This window comes from Coccinella septempunctata, chromosome 7, assembly GCF_907165205.1.
Source record: "Coccinella septempunctata chromosome 7, icCocSept1.1, whole genome shotgun sequence".
NCBI classification, from domain to species: Eukaryota; Metazoa; Arthropoda; class Insecta; order Coleoptera; family Coccinellidae; genus Coccinella; species Coccinella septempunctata.
In genome coordinates, this window is record NC_058195.1 from 18,316,194 (window position 1) to 18,335,971 (window position 19,778).

Below are 19,778 nucleotides of genomic sequence, written 5' to 3' on the forward strand. Positions count from 1 at the left end.
ATAATTATTCACTTCCTGCTAATATACTGTGTGACTTTCCCAAGATATTGAATACTTTCATTACCATTACTGGCATTAATAACGCACATTTAACACTAAAGAATCACTAGGATTAACACCACCATCAAATTAAAAACCAAAAATAATGCATTTCAATGTACGTATTTCAAATAAAAGTAAAATAATATTCCAAATGATGTGTTATTTTTGCCTACACAACACCTCACAATTTTATTTTGACATCTATCTGACAGCTGGTTGAAGTTTCAGTACCGAAGTTGACAGTTTCAGTATGAGAGGTAGACGTGGCAACGCCGGTACGGGTATGAGCATTTAGCTCCTCGTCACACCGCTGGTTTGGCGTTGTTTAATGGAATCTCAGGAATGAAACCATAGAACATCGGCACGTTATATTTGACAAATGGTCTCCGCTGTGTTTCTTATAAGAACTTTTATAAGAAAACTATTATAAGCAGAGATTGATGATTAAAAGAGAAGAAATATTTGAGTATTTCTTTGAAATCAACAAAAATTTGTTAATCAAATTAATTCAATCGGATCAAAAATTTATTTGAGAAAATTTCATCGAGTCCCGGTTAAATTAATTTTAATTGCATTGAAAAAAGATCAAACAGTTATTTTATTTGAGCCAGACTCAATGAAGTGTAAACGTATGTGTACGCTCCATAAGCTAGGCCCTCATTTCATTCATAGATAATTGAATATTTTGAAACCGCACCGAATTTTGGAATATCACACGATTTATATCTGGATATCCGTGTTTTCGATAATGTTGCCAGTTATTATGTCGTTTGTCAGTACCTTTGTAATAAGAAAAGAAAATCAGTTGTTTTCTTATTAAAGTTTACTTTTTTCCAGAATATAATTTAAAACATTCTCAAAACTTGATTTATTTGAATAAAACCATTCGGAGATGACTTCAGAATAAAATGTTCGAAGTAAAAATATTCAAACTTGATTCAATTAACTATCTTCTTGTTGAACCTGCTGTGAAATGAAAAATTCTTATCGGGAAAATATTATTTGTCAAATTTGAAAGTTTTAATATTCAAATCTGAAGGATATACATTTTAAAATGAAAATTATCTGATAAAACCCCAGGCACATAATGGATAATTTCGAACAAATCGCTAATGAAGATGAAAGAGACCAAAGTATCGGTTACTTCTTGAGATCGAAACGAAGAAAACTTGAAAACGATAGAGAAGAAGTTAAGTATTGCGAAAGTGTTCTACCAGAAAGACAGCGAAAAAAAAAAGCTCCCATTCTTGACTTGCCTACGGAAGTACTAAGTCACATACTGAAGTTCATATCGTATCAAGATCTTGGTAGGTAAAATTTTCGAAAAAAATGGCGGATGCACTATTGCACTACTTCATCAGGTTTTCCACAATACTTGCTTTTTATAATGCAGGCTATAACGTAAGACTTGTGAGTCGTCGATTCAAAGAGGTGACCGAAGATTTGATGGGAGTAACTTTCAAAATGCTCGAAAAAAAAATTAAGGGGTTCCTGAAATTCACCCTTGAAGCAGTTCAGGTAGCTGAAGGAGATTCCGAGATCAAGTGCTATTGCCGTCTGATTAATATGTTGGAAATACTGAATTTTCAGGTTGGCTTTTTGGACCCATTTTCCATCTCTTAAACCTTCAATTCGAATCTTTTCAGCAAAATGTTGTTATGTCGACCATTTGGAGATACGCTTACAACAACAGGTACGAGACGCACAAGAGCAGTATGTACGCAGGTCTTCTGATAGACACCTACGAGCAATTTTTATGGAAATTTGCACATATGCCCGATCAACTCTACGCCCCTGTTCTAGGAAGGGATTACGTAAGCAACTTTGGCTGAAGCGTCTTTTGCCCAAAACTGCTCTTATATTTTCAGGCCATGCCAGCAGAGGTAACTGCCATCATACAGATGACAAAGTCTTTTTGTCTCCATTTCGAGAAAACGAACGAGGAGATGGTCAACAATAGCCTCATGGTCAGTGGTGCCAAGCTGTTGGATCTTTTGGATAGTGCTTCTTTTGCACAAAAGGACGTTATATATGAAAACGTGGAAGGAAACATCTTCAAAGCAAGGGTAAGGGTTTTATATTTATAAGCGCCAGGGCATTGCGGGATTGGAAAACTTGAGTGAAGTGTATTAAAGTCAATATCTGCTGGACTCGAATCGTTCTGTGGGCTTGAAGAAGAACTGCAAGGAAGTTTTTCGGCAGTAAAAAGTTGTGATATAAGACAAGCCTCTGGAGAAATACAGCAGTATTCGTGCAAGCAAAAATATTCGTGCAATTTTATAGCCGCCCTGTACCAACAAGCTCCTGCAGCTTTCTACTTCGGTTAATACTGGGACTGGTGATGGAGCTTCGTTATTGCAACTACTATCACTAATGTAAGGAGGTCAGACTAACAGGCAAATTTGCACATCTAAGCTAGCCAATTCATTATATGACAGCCGAAAGGTCTTTCAATAGAGCTCCGAAATTCCAGCCTAATCGTGCGTTAAAAACCTGAAAGAAGATCGCCATAGCCTGTAGATACTTCCGAAATCTATCTTGTTTGTGGCTGAAACCCATTATATCTGTTAGAATATTACATCAACTCCCTTCCTTTCAACATTCAAGTATAACTATTTCTTCAACAACTCCTGGTTCGTGGCCCTGAACATCAGTACGGAGAAGCAGATGACGTGGAAGCAGCGCCAGAGGATGATGCACATGAGGATACGGAGGATACTGCTGGCCCACACGGAGATGTTCATGCAGCAGTACCAGTACGAGAGGGAGGTTATGCTGAGGAAATCGGACGATGAGGTGGTGAAGCTGAAGAGGCCCAGCAACAACGTTTACACCGGTTACGGGGACATCCAGGACAAGTTCTTTTACTATGGCGTGATGAACGATGGTGAGTTAAGTAAATAGGGGGGGGTGAGTTTACAGTAATTTCAAAAGGAGTTTCTTAATAAACTTTTAAGGGTTTTCACTCCCAATCTCTGAAACAAAATGAATTAAAAAATGAAATGAACGTTCTTTATTTTCAGTTCATTGTCAGGCAACAATTGTTTCTAGTTGATTTGCTCCTGAGAAATTAGTGCAAGAATGTACGCAGGAGCAAATCGTTTATTTCATTTTTTAAATGATTTTGTTTCAGAGATTGGGAGTGAAAACCCTAAAAAGTTTATTAAGAAATGCAGAATCCTCCCAGAATAAATTTCAATCGATATTCAACAGGAGTGGTTGCTCTTCTTGAATGAAAAACATGATCTCTTTATCCGATGTTCTGAACTCTTAACTAAATCTGTAAATTGTTCAATATTCAATTTCGGTGTTCTTCTGGTTTTTATGACTGGTTTCAAGACCTGCTTATTCCTTTTGTTGCCATATGATATCAATGCGAATATATCCCGGAATAACTTACCAAACCTATAAAAAAATATGATATTCACCTCAAGAAATGAAATCTACCTAATCGAACATTACCTAACACATGCTGTCTATCCAGTACCCAGTGCTTTTAGTGTGCAATGTGTCTACCGCAACTTCTGTGTAGATTAGGTATTTCCGAAAACATAACCAACCTAACCTTTTTTTGTGCCTAAGAGGTAGGAGGAAAGCGATTACGCCTAAAACAGAGCCTTGTGGGACCCCACATGTTAGTCTTACCTTTTTGTGCGCCGTTCTCAGTGTCCTGTCATTGAGGAAACTTTTGATGACGTTCTGTAGATGTAGGATATATCCTTCCTCTTCAGTTCTTCTAGTATCTCCTTCTATCCAGCTCTGTTGAATTGAAGGCATTATTGACATCAAATGCTATCAGGAGGGTTATGCGCTGTGTCCTGTGAGTTCCTTTTTTGGCCCATCTTGCACACTTGATCACCTCCTCTATTGGCGAATTAAAAAATCTAGACGCCCTCTGCCGACTGAATTACGAAACTACTTTGTCAGTACTGCAAAGTCAAAACAAGTTTTGTTTCTTATGTTTTCTCTTATCGTTGTCCAACAAAGTATTATAATTATAATTTGGAGAAGTTATATTGGGATTATTGTCTGGGTTTCTGAATAGAAATATTGATTCCGAAAAAATATTGGAAAAGGTATTTGTGCTTTCAACTGGCAGGAGTTATGGTACCTGTCCACCTGCGACAAAATAGTCTCGAGAGCAGACTCAAGCATTCTCCGACACAAGTAAAAATACTAGTCTCCGACACTGAACGTGTCTCAAGTGCTCAGATGAACAACGCCCTGCGAGATTAATCTCGAAACTTTCTCTCGAGATTTCATCTCAGGTGGACACTTATCATTAAGTTAAACGATTTTTCTTTGCGAGAGTTTTCTGCTAATGGTAAGTGTCCACCTGAGATGAAATCTCGCGAGAAAGTTTCGAGATTAATCTCGCAGGGCAGGGCGTTGTTCATCTAAGCACTTGAGACACGTTCAGTCTCGGAGACTAGTATTGACTTGTATCGGAGACTGCTTGAGACTGCTCTCGAGACTATTTTGTCGCAGGTGGAGAGGTACCATTAATTCAATTGACGATTTAGAAATACAATTTCATAATTTTCATACTTCCAAATGAATGCTTTTTCTCATCTGTAGAACTTGTTCCAAGAGCTGATATTTATGTCTCTTGAGATTTCAGTATGAGGAATACCTATATCATAACATGTAATTGAAATATTTTAAATAGAAACTTTAAAACTTCCACATAAACGCTTTACTTATCAAGATGTTTAGTTTCTACTTCCTTCACAAACTCAGTATATGCTACCTCAACATTATTACCTAGGTTTACTTCAAGAAAGAATCTGTGAATTAATGGGAATTTGTGTCTATGTACAGTGGATCACCAATATCATCGCTCGATATTATTATTATTCCACAATTCATGCCTTCAAAATGAAGTATTTCCAAACAATGTTGATCTTTCTTTACGAAACTAAATCAATCAATTCACTTCCGATAATTCGCGATAAATTTCTTGGTTTACTAGAAAAACTCTGTTAGGCCGTACCATAGACTTATTATAAGTCTATGGGGCGTATGAATCTCGAAAAGAGTACGGACAAACGTCAAAGTTTGTTTACATTTCGTAGCGCCCTCAACGGTAATTGTATTCGCGAATGGCTGTTATCGTTGATCTCGCCCATAGACATAGAGACATGGACTGTGCCTTCCCTTTCTATCTATGCATGAAATACGGTCAAAAAAAGTGACAGAGAGAAACGCACGTCGGGCATGCAGTTGTCTTTTTCTAGAATTTTGATTGGTACACACTCACCTCTATGTGAACAAAAGAGAGACAGGTAAATGCCCGACGATCATTTCTCTCTTTCTATAAAAAAGACAATTTCATGCTGACATTGCTCAGTCCATGTCTCTATGTTCATGATCTCGCCTACTTGAATCCGTGTTGGTTATCCTCGATCGCTTGCTTGTCCTCTAGCTCCTTCTGTTATCTCCTTCGTATCAGCTTTTCATGCAATTTTCCGACGATTTTTCGTCGATATCGTTTATGAGTCCTCCCACTTTTGTTGTCTGCTTCTTCTTATCGCCTTTTTCAGAACCCTTCCTTCTTCCGTATATCCTTTGTCGTTTTTCCCGCTGTGTTTCTTGTTCAGTCGCCTTTCCGTGTTAAATTAAGACCCAAAGACAATCTTATACATATTTTTCAGAGTGGTAAATATTTTTATTATTAAATCTGATCGTTGGGGACCATTTGAAATCTCCTGGGATTAGATATTTGGTTTTTGTCACTAATTGTTCCTCAGCAGCTCCGGTAGCCTTTTAGAAAATTGAAATAAACTTTGACGAACAAAAACCAAAAATGTCTGTAGGCATTGTATAAAGACTAGTGGTCTAGGTCTAGTGGTGTAGGTTTCCTTGAATCTTTGTAACTAGTTTCAACCTAGGGGTCTCTGCATCGATCATATTCAGACTCTATCCAAAAGACCTTCTCGCCCGTCAAAACGTATCTCATAATCCCGCTCCGCTTTTGTTTTGTTTCTTGAGCTATATACAATATGCAATATGCGAAGCGAAATAATTTACGGTCCATCTGGATCTTTCCATTATTATCCAGCTGCCAGAAATGGGCACGAACGTAACCTGGCGTTCTGTAAAATTCCAGGGGCGTACGTGCAGAAATTCCACCCGGAGGATCAGTTGAACGACGACGACATCGAAGATCTGCTGGAGGAGGATCCGGAAGAAATGGCGGGCAACCGTAACGGGTCCGAAGACTCGAGGACCGTGCAAGTGCCTTACCTGGGCACCCACGTCGACGTCAAGATTTCCTGCCCCCTGTCTCACGCCCCCATGAGGTACTTGGACGTTAACTACCCCCTCGACTCCAGCGAGTTGACGGTGAAGAGGTGCCAGTTCGAGAACGGGAAATTTTCGCTGAAACTCAAGTTTCACTGTCCTGGTGCCAAGTATCCGCGTTTGCCGACCACATATTTATATAAATTCAAACATACTTAACGAAGAATTTTCGATTTTATTTATTTTATTTATTGTTTTATTCGTAAATGTTTTAAACTTTAACATTCAAATACATTTTAGGTATTTAGTTTTTGGTTTTGGCATTTTGGTACGGATTTCTCATGCGGAAATAGTTTTTGACGAGTTTATATTTAAACGTTTCCAAGATCGCGGTCGAATGAGGTCAATACAATACTCTTCAGTTATTGGTGGAAATTTAGATTCGGTTTTTTGTGCAACTGCTAAATTGGATGATTTTAAATTAACATGATTGGTTGAAATTCGTGCTGTTTGCCACGAAAGGTTCACCAAAGGCAATTGTAACAACCTGCGCTGGAATGTGCCGAGGAATGAAGAAAATATAGCTTACTAAGCCCCTTTCCGTCGTTTGACGCAGTTAATGTCGTTTGCTCAGGGGAATTAATCACCCTATATGCTATACAAACAGAATTACTTCGAAATATACCCCTGTGGGGGTAGTTCCGACCCTTACGTACCCAATTTCGTCTACGTTATGTCATAGGGTAGCCAATGGACAGGGTTGCCAGTTCGTGCGTAGAAATATACCCAATGAAAAGTTAAAATATAAAAATAAAATTTTCACAGTAAAAAAATTATTGAGGCTTATACATTTCAAAAAGGAATCCGAATTGAGTGGAAACAAAAAATATTTCCGAAAGAGTTTGATGTGATATTTGAAACATATATGGCTATAATAGAATTATTAATGTTGATTGGAATATTTCTCAAAGACCTTAAAAAATGAACTATTGCGAAAAATTTGCTACATTTCCATAATTTTCTCCACGATATATGGACTAGATCACGTAAATAATATAATTTTTCCCTAATCTGGGGTAGAATCCTCTACATCGACAATCCCGACCATCGATCGCGGTGCGAGACGCAGGCGTCGCTTTCTTCATGGACGCTGCTGTACACTGTCACCGACGGTTGTCCTGCGATAGGGCATTTTCCCCGAGAAAACCCCCCGTATTTACCGGCAACAGTGAAAATCTCATAATTCATGAATTTTTGTCGATGCCACCTGAAGATGTTGCAGAACTGACGAAACGGCGCGCAAGTTTTCCGGGTGGATTTTCCTACTTGCAGCTATTGTTTTTGTCAGGGTTGCAACAGTTCTGGATATGATGCTTGAGTAAGCAGGCTTATAGAAGGTTAGACGATTATCTTTCTTCCTTTTTGTAGTTTGTTGTAGTTGTCATTTTTTAGATTTGTTTAATTCACACTTCTTCTTCGTCTTCATTCATTTACTCCGTCAAAATAAATGTGACAGAGTAGGTAGGTACTCTAAAACAAAACATAACTGTAATCATTGATATGAGGGGCAAAAATGAAATGTGGGGTTGTTTTATTTAGTTATTAGTATTACTATCTGCTCATTTCGAAGTTATTTTTTTGAAGATTCATCTTGAATTTCTGCGAATAAAAAAGAAATATGGTCCTCAGCAACCAATCATTAATCGTATTTGATACCTGACATAGATTTTCCCATGCTCTTAGTCATTAATCTGACAATACAACAATGAAAACAAACAAAATCCAATCATCTGTTGGTTTTGGAAAAGAATTTCAATTAAATTAATTTGAATCTTCATTCGCCAATAATACTTATATATTAGTATTTATTTTTCCATCCTATATACTGGGTTGAGATAAAGTATGGAATATTTTTTATTGAATTTTGCAGGTAAGTGGTGAAAATGCAACTGAAGTACAATGTACAATTTTTTGTTGATAAAATATACTTCCTGTTGAACCGGAAGTAACATCAACTTTTTTAATTTATATATTCAACAATAAGCCGGCGCCGTGAGGTGGACATGGTCATAAATACTTCAGGAAAAATAAGAAAAAAAATCCAGCTAAATTTTTTATTTAGTTACAAAATAACTTATGAAATTCTTCGAAAATTAACACCCTTCATGATAATTTAAGTTACCACGGCCACAATTTTTCAAAAATTTTGGTTATTTCTTTGTACCGGCAACTTAAGTAGTAATGCTGCCCACCACAAATTTTGAAAGATTTTTACTTCCATCCCACTTTCCCTCATTGTTTTATGAAAAAATGTATGGACACTGCATAGTGACAAAATTTTAAAAAAATTCACACAACTTACCAAGATTCTAAAACGGTATAATACTTCAAGAAAACTAGACGCAAAAAGATCCATATTATTTGAAACAATAATGAAATTTCTTAATTGCTCTTGTTGGTAGTAGTCAACTATGAGCCTAAAATGGGTTTTTGTTGTTGAATTAATTGAAAAATGGTATCTATTTGATAATAAACCTTATAATAAATGTTCAAATTGCCTGCTACCAGCATCAATACACTCATAACATCGGCATCGCCTTAAAAATGACCTTTTAATGCTTCGTGCATATCTTCTTCTACTGATATGAGACGCAGCTTGACTGATTTTCTGCTGAAGTTCGTCCAGTGTCATGATGGGTGTCGCAAAGGTCCTGTCCTTGAGGCAACCCCAATAGAAAAAGTCCAGAATATGCCGACGGTCCAATTCACAAAACACAATCACAGTCCAAAGTAATGCCAGGTCATTTTAGTTTGCAGATCACTTAAATCCAGTCCAATAAACCATCACGAAAAACAGAGAAGCAAAACGTACTGACCACAGAACAATAATACCCATTGGTATTGGTACTGACTTAGCCGAGAATAGGAACTTCTTCATCAGCGCTAGTCTTATTACAAAGAACATCTACTATCATTACTATCCTTCTTTAAGGTGTATCTCTCGCTATCTTTCTCTCTTTAATTTCTAAATTTTATCAATTACACATGCACGTGTCCCATTTAAATTCCAAGAAATGATTATACACAGTTCACATAATAAAAATTGTCACTATGAACGAGAACAATCAAGTAATTTAGTTTTCCTAAGAAATGGTACACATGTTTTCTTGAATTATTATACTATTTATTTAGAATCTTGGTTAGTTCTGTAAATTTTTAAAAAAACTTGCCGCCATAGTGCCCATAGTTTTTTTTCACAAAACAATGAGGAAAAGTAGGCTCAACGAAAAAATCTTTCGAAATTTTATGGGAAAAACATATTTTGATTATTTTTTGTGTGAAAACTATGAGTAGGTATTTTGGGAATTTTAGGAATTGTGAAAGACAGCAGTATTACTTAATTAAGTTGCCGATACAAAAAAAATAACAAAAATTTTTGAAAAATTGTGACCGTACGTGGTAGCTTAAAATATTATGAAGAGTGTTAATTTTCGAAGATTTTCATAAGTTATTCTGTATTTGAATGAAAATTGAGTTGGATTTTTTTCTTATTTTTGCTGAAGTAGTTATGACCATGTCCACCCTACGGCGCCGGCTTAACCTTGAATTTTGGGACACGTTGTATAATGGGACCTCCTGTATATCTCTGCAGATGTTGAAAGAGCTTTGAAATTAGTAAGTCGTACAGTCGTTTAGTTTAAAAAATCTGTATACACGAGGAATTATCGAACGTTAATCAACTTCTTCCGAGTTTTTTACATTACCGTAAAAAAAGTTGATGTTATGTGTACCTATGCATAATTTTGCGCCATTGCACTAACCTGCAAAATTTCATAAATACCTATTGTCATTTCCGTTCAACAGATATTTACTCGATTCCATACTTTATCCCAACCCTGTAAGGGGAAAATTTTCGATTCAAAACAGAAATAAAAAATGCTTCATTGCATTATCCCTGCTTTTTCTTGAAAACTATTGGGAGTAACTCGATGAAATTTGATGCGAAAAAAATCGAGTATACCATTCACCCAGCTTTTCAGATCCAGGGGGGGTTAACTCCCTTGAAATGATTTTGTTCGGGCAGAAGTAGTGCCATCTATCGAGTTTTTTCTTTTTAACTATCGACGAATAGATATTTTAGAGTAGATTTCTTCACGAATATCTATTTAATAGCAGCAACTTTGATTGAGAAAGGAGAAAAAGAATGAAAACAACAACAATGTGATGGAAGTCAAAACTTTTGAAGTGAAAATGTAAAAAATGATTCGAGGAAACCGTACGTGGCGGAATATTTAGCCGGAAAAACGATGAATGAAATTATAATAAATGTTCGGATTGCTTGGAAGTAATTCAGGCTGAATGAAGCCAACACAAAATTGGTGAGACCCTCCTGAACATTTAATACTATTTTTCATCGCTCAACTCTAAATATCCTCGCCAAAATAACTCCTTTTAATAACCCAATTCAAAATTAGGGAAGAACTCAGGCGGCAAGTAGATGTTGAGGAGTTTCAAGCCCAATATGGGGAGGTATTATCTTCTTTTATTTCTATAGATTAATTTTTCCAATCAGATGTTACCAAATCTACGAATTGAAATTTTTTTGGCGAGTTTCAAATCTTCTGCGCATCATTACTAATTTATGTCGGAAATTAAATTATTTTCGGCATAAATTTGTGATGATACGCGACCGAAATTTCAATCTTGATGTATTGAAATTTAAACCAAATGCGTTGGCAGTTCAGTAGGCATCTGTAATTCTGGTAGCAATGCTGCCAAAATCATGCCGGCGAAAAAGGAAAAAACTCGATAGATGTCGCTCTATAAGGAAACAAATTCAGACAGAGAGTTGCGCATCTATAGGTTATCTATGTTCAGATCGACCCATTTGATGGGTTGAAAATTGAAGCGTAGAACATAAAAAATCATATTCTGTCTTTATCTTTATCGTAAAATCCTTGAATTCGAAATATGAATTTTTCACCTGACCATCACAAAACAGCCTTCGTCGTACAAAATCGATTATTCGACTAGTTTTCGAACACTCAATAATTCACATGGGAATTACTCAAATCGTAAGGAATGAATAAATTATATCTGGATCGGTACGTAATGATGTTTAAATAACACTGGCTGTTTGTCGTCTCCTAAAATACAATCATTCTTGCCGCATTCTGGTATGAATTAGACATAGACATAGAAGCGTGCGAGAAACAGACTTTGACGGTGGGTTTTCAGTAGTAGATACGTATATTTTGCCTCAATTTTGTTTTGTCACATAAAGTGTTGCTGGAAATCACCAATTAAACAAATTGACGTGTTTAAAATTAAAATATTTACTCAGTACCTAATACCAGAGACAACCTGTCTCTACTCATATGCTACATTGCTGCATTATTATATATATTTAATTCAGTACAAACCTTTCAATAACACGAATATAATACAACGCAACCCGAAAAACAAAAACAATACTATTTGTATTTCTAGATATTCAAATTCAACCACAGAAGACTAGTATACCCATTTTATATAACCGTAGGCCTGCTGGTATTTTATTAAGAGGAGTTTATAACACGGGACTTTCTCGCCATCCGTATAAGAGTAATGGGGGAAAGACTACCAGAATGTATGATGTTGACGGATCATTTGAAGTAAAAGTTACGGATATTACAATAGTTTCCACTTTCACCGAAAATTTACATAGAACTATAAAGATAGAATTATGTAAAGCTTGATGCATTAGAACATGAAACTTTATGGTCTAAGGCTCTATGATAGTAAGCATTATTTAATTTATTTTTGAACTTTGAAGATCGTAAATAAACCAGTGGCACTCAAACACTCTACCTTTATTTAGTAAAAAAAACATGGACAAAGAAATAGGGGACAGATCCATTAGGCTATATTTGGCTATGGCCACCATCTACAACAACGAACGATTAAATCCACTGGAATCGCTTAATGGTCCTCGAGAACAATATATTATACCAATAAAGGAAAAACAATTCCGATGCTGATGATACCTACAGATATTGAATACATTCAACCATTAAACGTACATTCCTGAGCTGTTCGCAGATGCCCAATCTATTCTACGTGTCCAGGGCTACATTATCTCGAACTTGGGGAAATTTCCTTCATTGATCAACTGAATACCTCAAGGTTTTTTGTCGAGATCGATCGAGATACCCGGAATTGAAACCAAGACATGAACAACATGAAAATTTCAGGTCTGCCATCATCGAAGTTAATTTCATGGAATACAACTTCGAGTTGAAAGTAAACACGCGATGGAATTGGAATGACGTCATAATTACGTTGTATTTATTCCATTGGAGGAAAGATTTTTTAGAACCCTCTATGAATTTTACGACATTTCACCACCAAACGATAAAAACTCATAGCAATCATAGATATAGGGTCTCTATGTCTATGAAACCAATCAACACGAAACGTCAACTATCACAATTGAGCCGGTCAGAGAAAAAGTGGTATAAGTCACAAATTCCGATTTTTGAGTTATACCGATATTTGGGTACCAAAGGTTGCATATTATTCTTCTTATGAGTGGTATGAGTCAAATCGTCGTTTTGACCGAGTTATACCCATTTAATTAACAAAATTTTCCATACCTATCAAAATGCCTTTGGTACCCAAATATCGGTATAACTCAAAAATCGGAATTTGTGACTTATACCACTTTTCCTCTGACCGGCTCAATTCCTAAGCCTAGTCTTCTTAAATTAGATATCTATATTTCCTGAATTCATACGACAAATTTCTGGAGGTGATTGCTCGTTTGAAATTAAGATGGGTTCTTCCTATAACAAAATTTCCTCAGACTACCCCTTTCCGAGATAACACCCTTAAAAGATGGTGACTAAAATTAAGTTTTTATTTTTTTTCTAAAATTCCAGTAAAGCTAAAAACTTGAAATTCTGCACTCGTGCACTCGCAAAGTCTAATAGCCAAGGCTATTTTTTCAACATTCCTGTTACATTATATGGGGGTGAAATTAGCAACTTTATTTCAAATCAAAACTTTTTTCGAGATGAAGTTTCATAAAATGAAATTATAAATTAAAATCCTTATTTTGTAAAAAAAAAAATTCCCAAACTCAATAACCACATTATATACCTAATTATTTTAGTAAATTGAGTGGAAAACAGTGAAGATGTAAAATGTGGAAAGTATTTTTTACGCCGACCTCTTAATAATAGCACTGTTTAACGTACACGAAATTTTAGCTGTTAATGAACCCTTTTATTGGTTAATTTTCTATTAATGCATTGTTGTCATGGGAAATCGAACATAGAAGTATTCAGCAGCTTCCCAAATAATTATTTTATTTGTATGTCGCATTGATTTTAGTAGTACCTAGCGGGTGAATTAAGAAGAGATGAATTGTGGAGGTTGCAGAAAAATTATGATCGTTAGAAAGTTAATCAATATATCTATGTACTACAACTCCAGCTCCACAAATTCTTTAACAGATATTATAGGGAACGATATCAATGTGATTTACTCAATGTCACAACTCGAATATGCTCTCTATGGACTTCTCGAATTGTTCGATCGGCCGCATAAATATCAACATTCCGATTGAACATAAAAAATTTATAAGGTGTCAAATTTGACTAGGTATCGATAGAAAATTTTTGCAACCAAGAATTCACATTCAATTCGAAATGTGGTCGACGAAAAAATCTTGTAATCAACTCGTTTATTAATTGAGCGATTAATGATCTCGAACATAACGTGTTCGCTTCGCTCGCACGTTAAAATATCTCAATCAATAATCACTTTCATTAATAGGAAATTAACCAATAAAAGGGTTCATTAACAGCAAATTTCGTGTACGTTAAACAGTGCTATTATTAAGAGGTCGGCGGAAAATAACTATTCTGTACCTATTTTGAATATTGCGACTGCGCATAGAGGTGATATAAAACTTCGAGACTATCACAGAACACATAAATATGTATTTGACAGCCGGCGACATTCCATAGATCATGGATTGCAAAATGCTCAAAGCATCTGAGGGCCACTGGTACCGTAGAACTAATCAATATAATTTTAAAATAAATAAGTTTCCATTGTGAGCGTTAAGTCGAATATTTACAAGGTTGGTGAACGTTTCTGAACTCATCCATTGAGGCACAACGCGTCGTGACATTTATGAAAAATTGCCTTATTGGGCTTATCACTCCGTCAGATAGCTTTATAAAAAAATTTCAAATTATTACTATCTGTATATAAATTTCTGTGCCCTGTGCGGCAAATTCCTAGCGTGGAACTCTCCACAGTCTCCACTTCCACTTTATTTTGTGTTTGATCGATTCACCTCCAAAAAGAAAGAAAATTTCCAGAATTCAGTAGGAAATCTTGATGAACTAACTTAACACTGCGGTTTTCAAATATAGGTACCTATAACATGAAAGGATGTACAATTCAAGCGATATCAATAATTTGATAACTTATCACCTTTTATTTAATTCACATTGTTTGCGAATTCCATTAACGGAACTGACGCATTACAGTGGTATGTTTGGTTTGGTTTATCGGGGATTGAGTTTCTGCCTGGAAATATTTGATCATTAATCCTTTATGGTCCACTCTCGTACTCATCTTTGTTCGGTGTGAATTAGACATAGACACGGTATTATAATCATAGACATAGAGACATGGACTGAGCATGAAATTGGCCATTACCTGTATCTTTTGTGTTCACATAGAGGTGAGTGCGGACCAATCAAAATTCTAGAAAAGACAACTAGCATGCCCGAAGTTCAGTTTCTCTCTGTCACTTTTTTTGACCGTATTTCATGCATAGATAGAAAGGGAAGGCACAGTCCATGTCTATGATCATAATAATATAGATGCGTTCGGCTAGTAGACTCTATCATTACTTTTTGTTCCGAGTCGTTCGGGCACGCAGTTTCAGAACAAAAAAGGCGAATTTTGGCGCTGGTGGTTAACTATGGTTAGGTTGTAGTTACTTGGGTAACCACATTTTGGCGAAGATAACCATGTAACTATGACGTTTTAATGACGTCACACGAAGTTAACCACGTAACCTTCTTCTTGAGTAGGGTTAATGGAGTGGTATGTCATTGAACTCTATGGGAACCCATAGAGTTCGATGTGGTATGTATTTCTATCTCCTTTCAATGAGTGAAATGGAATATTGGACCATTGATGTTATGTGGGATTCACAAAGTTTTGACAAAGATTAACTCTTTGGTTTTGAAGAGATGGATGCTATAATCAAAGATTAACCTTCCTCTTCGATATAACGTTATTTTTATAAATAAAATTCAATTTCTGTACCAGACAGAAAAGAAATAATAAGGGAACTGGGAAGATAATCCGTTTAATTAAGTATTCACTCGTTAAGCAAAATTGAAAATTTGAATTTGATAATTTTGATTATTCTTAAGCTTATGAATTATTATTTACTTGTCATTCGTTAATTCAGAAATTTAAAATTTGTACAGGATCCACTGACACCAGCTGATCTGTGTTCGGCTCGCTCCATAAAAAACTAGACTTGCTCTGTACCGGTGATTACAGGCCGAACGTAGCCTATAGCGTATGGTCCGTACTCCGTATATACACTTGGTTTCTTTTGGTTAGTTAGTGTGCAGTCCATATATGTCGAATTCTTCACAATTCCGTGCACCAGAGTAACCGTACTAACCGCTCTGGCAATTCCCGGTTACCAAATGTGTATATATCCCAATTCATATGTTCACTTTTTCTCTGGTTTTACGATGAACACAGAGAGAGAGGGAGAGAAATGTAAATCTCAAAATTTTCAGGAAACACAGATGGAGATCGTGAAGGAAACAACTGAGGCATGAAATTAAAACTGGATACCGCAACCCCGCATTGAACCCTCCGTTGGCTCTATGAAATAGGAAACCATTCACGGATTTTAAGGTGAGATCGAAAGTGTGCCAAAATATACCAGTAAATTATATCATATTTTTACAGAAAGTGTTCGTTATGGGTTCCAGCAGTGGGGGCAAAAAGAAATATGTTAATTATAGAAATCGACAGAGGGCGCAGATGAGTTTTTTTATAGTTGTTATATTTTTCGCCGTGTTTGGATTAATAGTTTTTGCCGAGATATTTTTGATCGACGAGAGAGGAAAAGGTGCTGGCGTTCTCGTAAGACATGGTTCTCTGGTGTACCATTCAAGACAGCAGGATATAAACGAATATGAAGAATCATTGCAGGTAAATAGTTTTTTGATGAGTTATAGAGAATGCCAAATCTGTGCTCATGCTTGTTGTCATGGCCAAAATATTTGATGACTTTCTTTAGCAAAAACTCTTGGGACATAGATACAAGGAATGGAAAATAAACATTTGTTATTGTCCAAAGACTGGAGTGAGTTAGTGTCGCCAATCACAATTGAGATCATCCAATCTGACATCACTGTCACGTCAATTTTCTATACGAAAAGGTAGGAGCTATGCAAATTTATTTATTACACGCCACTGCCTTAGTGTCGCGTTAGACAGAGAAGCATCGAATGTTTGTACCATAACAAATACATTCATAGCACGTCAATGTCCATTCCATGTATTTATGTTCCAAGCAAAAACTACGACATGACCTTGAAACGTCACACTCAAAGATTATAATCTTTGGTCACACTTTTTATCGCTACCCTTCAAAATTCACCGTACCTAATGAATCTCTATAAATGAAAATATTCCAAATACTGGAAGATGGCAGAGAATGATAATGAAGGATTAAAACAGGCCTTGCAATCTATTATTGAAATAACGAACACAATATTCAATTATGGCTTCATACCATTCGTCGTTTACCTGGGATATTCTTTGGGACCAGCCTGTAGATGTCACAGCTTTCCTCTAACCCATCTACTTTGGTTCTACTAACCAATATCATTGAGTAGGTATTTCATATATCAATAATCAATATGCCATTATCTAAAATAAATTGAAAAAAAAAATTACAAAAATAGTCGTTTTATTTGAAACACATAAAAGTTGTGGTTTTGAAACAAATATATTGAACTTCTCGACTAATTCAATTCCAAATCAGTTGACCTAGCTCGAATGGTTTATTTGATCCATCGGGTCCCAATCTCCAACCAAGATATATTATGAAGGGTATGTAGGCGACATGAAAGAACTTCTGCATCGCTTGCACAACCAGTTGTAGCCGGTATTTGACTTGTTCATTCATTTTATGATTTTTTATTAATATCTCTCGAGCGTGATTCACCAAAATCAATTTTTGACAGAAATTTCTTATGACCAGAGTCAGAGATATTCATATATTATTATAAATTCTATGCACATTGTAGGAAAAACTTAAAATCATAGAAAATAATAACTTTCTACAGTCTACATATTAAAATTTTTGATTTTATGCTTAATTTGCTTCCAGAACGATGATTACATATCAATACGTCTAGGTTCAGACTTGGGCAGCCTTGACAATAGCATCGGAGCTCTTCTACTGGGAAGAAATCAGATGCCCTTACCTGGTGTTGAGGATGCTGAAATTCAGTCTTCCAAAGATATTTTAGATAATAACCATTCATTTTACCCTACCCATTTACTACCTTCGAAAGGAGCTTGGCAAAAAGTGAACGGCACTAGGTGAACCTCGATATTATTTTTCGGGAACATTCAATATCCTTTCATTATTTGCAGATATAAGTTTTTCGTATTTTCCGCTTTTTATGACAGACGGAGGTTGCAGAGATCGATAAGGATAATTGCGGCAACGAAAACCAGGGGGCCTGACAAGGTGTCGTGTAAATTCTGGTACAAATCTGCAGATGATAATCCAGGTAATTTCACTTCGAAATGGGTGCCAGCTAAGATAAGGGTAAGAAATGAATTATTCAAAGTTATCTCATTTAATTTAATTATTTCCAAGCAGGTAATTCGGGAAAATTGGAATTTAAAATACAGCGCTTGTTTTGTAATGTGTCCCCTAGCACAGAATCAGTCTGCTCCTAATTTCGTCTCTGTGGTCATTAAAAAGAACTCTATGCCGACGAATCTGTTGGAAGTCATAGATAATTTTAACGAGACCAAGACTGTCAACAAGTTCGCAGTTTGCGTTAAGCCTCTGCATTTTAATTACAATAGGGCACTGCAGATTCTAGAATTCATCGAACTGAATAGAATAATGGGAGTGGAACATTTTACCTTTTACAATCATACAATAGGACCACAAGTGAACTGTCTTCTGAAGGACTACATCGAACAGGGATTGGTCACGTTGCTTCCCTGGCAACTCGATATGACATCGCAAAAGGAAATAAGAACAGAAGGCCTGTTTGCTGCTTTAAACGATTGTTTGTATAGATCTATGTATAGATATACTCACGTTTCCTTGATTGATTTGGACGAATATATAATACCAAGGCATAACGAAACTCTACCACAGCTCATAGAGTAAGTAATAATGAACATAGAAAAATTGATAATCTGTCACTGATCATAGAGGATATTCAAATGAATGCGTTCCATAATCTTTTGTCATCCTTATATTATTATCGCTTTCAGTTTTCTGAACCGACGTATGAACACACGAACAACGGGTTCCTACTCTTTCCAAAACGCGTTTTTCTACCTACAGTGGGGTGACGATGACTCCGTTTTCAATTCCAACGATCCAATCGCCACCAATTTGGTCATCTTGAAGAAAACGAGGAGAAGAAGCAAGCTTCATCCGCACAAACAGAGGTCCAAGTACATATGCAGGCCGGAACTAGTGGTGGAGGCGGGCAATCACTTCGTTTGGGAATTTTTACCAGGCCACGGCACTCTGAACGTACCCCCTGACGCGGCCATCTTGCATCATTACAGGGTGTGCGAGTTCGGCGGTAACGACTGTATAAAAACTCCCTCCACGGTAGACACTACAGCGTTTAGGTATAGGGACAAACTTGTGAGTCGAGTGAGTGGCAGTTGGGAGAAGAATAAGTACAAGTGTGAGCTGGATGATCCACCCCTGCCCCCCAGTAGGGTGTTCAGCAAAATTATGAACATTTTGAAGTCTTCTGAGGAGAGATAATGGTTGGAAAATGGGGTGATTCGTGAAAATGATGTTTTGTAGGAATTCGAGCGCATAGAGAGGTGAAGCACAGAATACAAATATGTATACCGAATGTGAGCCATAGAGTACAGAGCATAGAGCTTATTGACATAGAAAAATTTTGAGACCATAGATTGAATGTCAATCCAATTCAATGGAGTGTTTTCACAGAAATAATACTCGGTTTCAGAAGTCTTACATTTGATAGTGGAGAAGTTATTGCTGTGTTATACTTGAAGATGTCGTATATTGAGCAGACAAATCACCAAACCCAACAATTTTGTTGTAGTTAATAATTCAGCTTGCCACAGAAATTTTTAACACAAAACTCAATTCAAATACCTTAAAAGCGGACATATCTATTTTCAAGATATTCGAAGCACTGCTGAATATCACA

General features: G+C 36.3%; 2 protein-coding genes across 6 annotated transcripts; both read left to right on the forward strand.

Moving 5' to 3' along the window:
* Positions 1–794: 794 nt before the first annotated feature.
* On the forward strand, positions 795–6,527 carry LOC123317239. The gene is made up of 6 exons (XM_044903665.1): positions 795–1,349; positions 1,436–1,632; positions 1,689–1,856; positions 1,911–2,108; positions 2,650–2,929; positions 6,152–6,527. The coding sequence occupies exons 1-6, from the start codon at positions 1,130–1,132 to the stop codon at positions 6,502–6,504; spliced, it is 1,416 nt and encodes a 471-aa protein (XP_044759600.1). The 5' UTR covers positions 795–1,129; the 3' UTR covers positions 6,505–6,527.
* An 852-nt stretch (positions 6,528–7,379) lies between these two features.
* LOC123317238 (beta-1,4-galactosyltransferase galt-1) lies at positions 7,380–19,600 on the forward strand. Of its 5 annotated transcripts, none has more exons than XM_044903663.1 (7): positions 14,810–14,925; positions 16,110–16,230; positions 16,285–16,530; positions 17,717–17,931; positions 17,986–18,163; positions 18,215–18,738; positions 18,850–19,600. In XM_044903663.1, exons 3-7 carry the CDS (start codon positions 16,297–16,299, stop codon positions 19,358–19,360), a joined length of 1,662 nt encoding a protein of 553 aa, XP_044759598.1. In that variant the 5' UTR covers positions 14,810–14,925; positions 16,110–16,230; positions 16,285–16,296; the 3' UTR covers positions 19,361–19,600. The 5 variants fall into 5 exon arrangements, with proteins under 5 accessions (XP_044759596.1, XP_044759598.1, XP_044759599.1 ...); XM_044903664.1 differs by having other exon boundaries at positions 18,218–18,738; XM_044903661.1 differs by lacking the exon at positions 14,810–14,925 and adding an exon at positions 7,380–7,682 and having other exon boundaries at positions 17,986–18,738.
* The last annotated feature ends 178 nt before the right edge of the window (positions 19,601–19,778 follow it).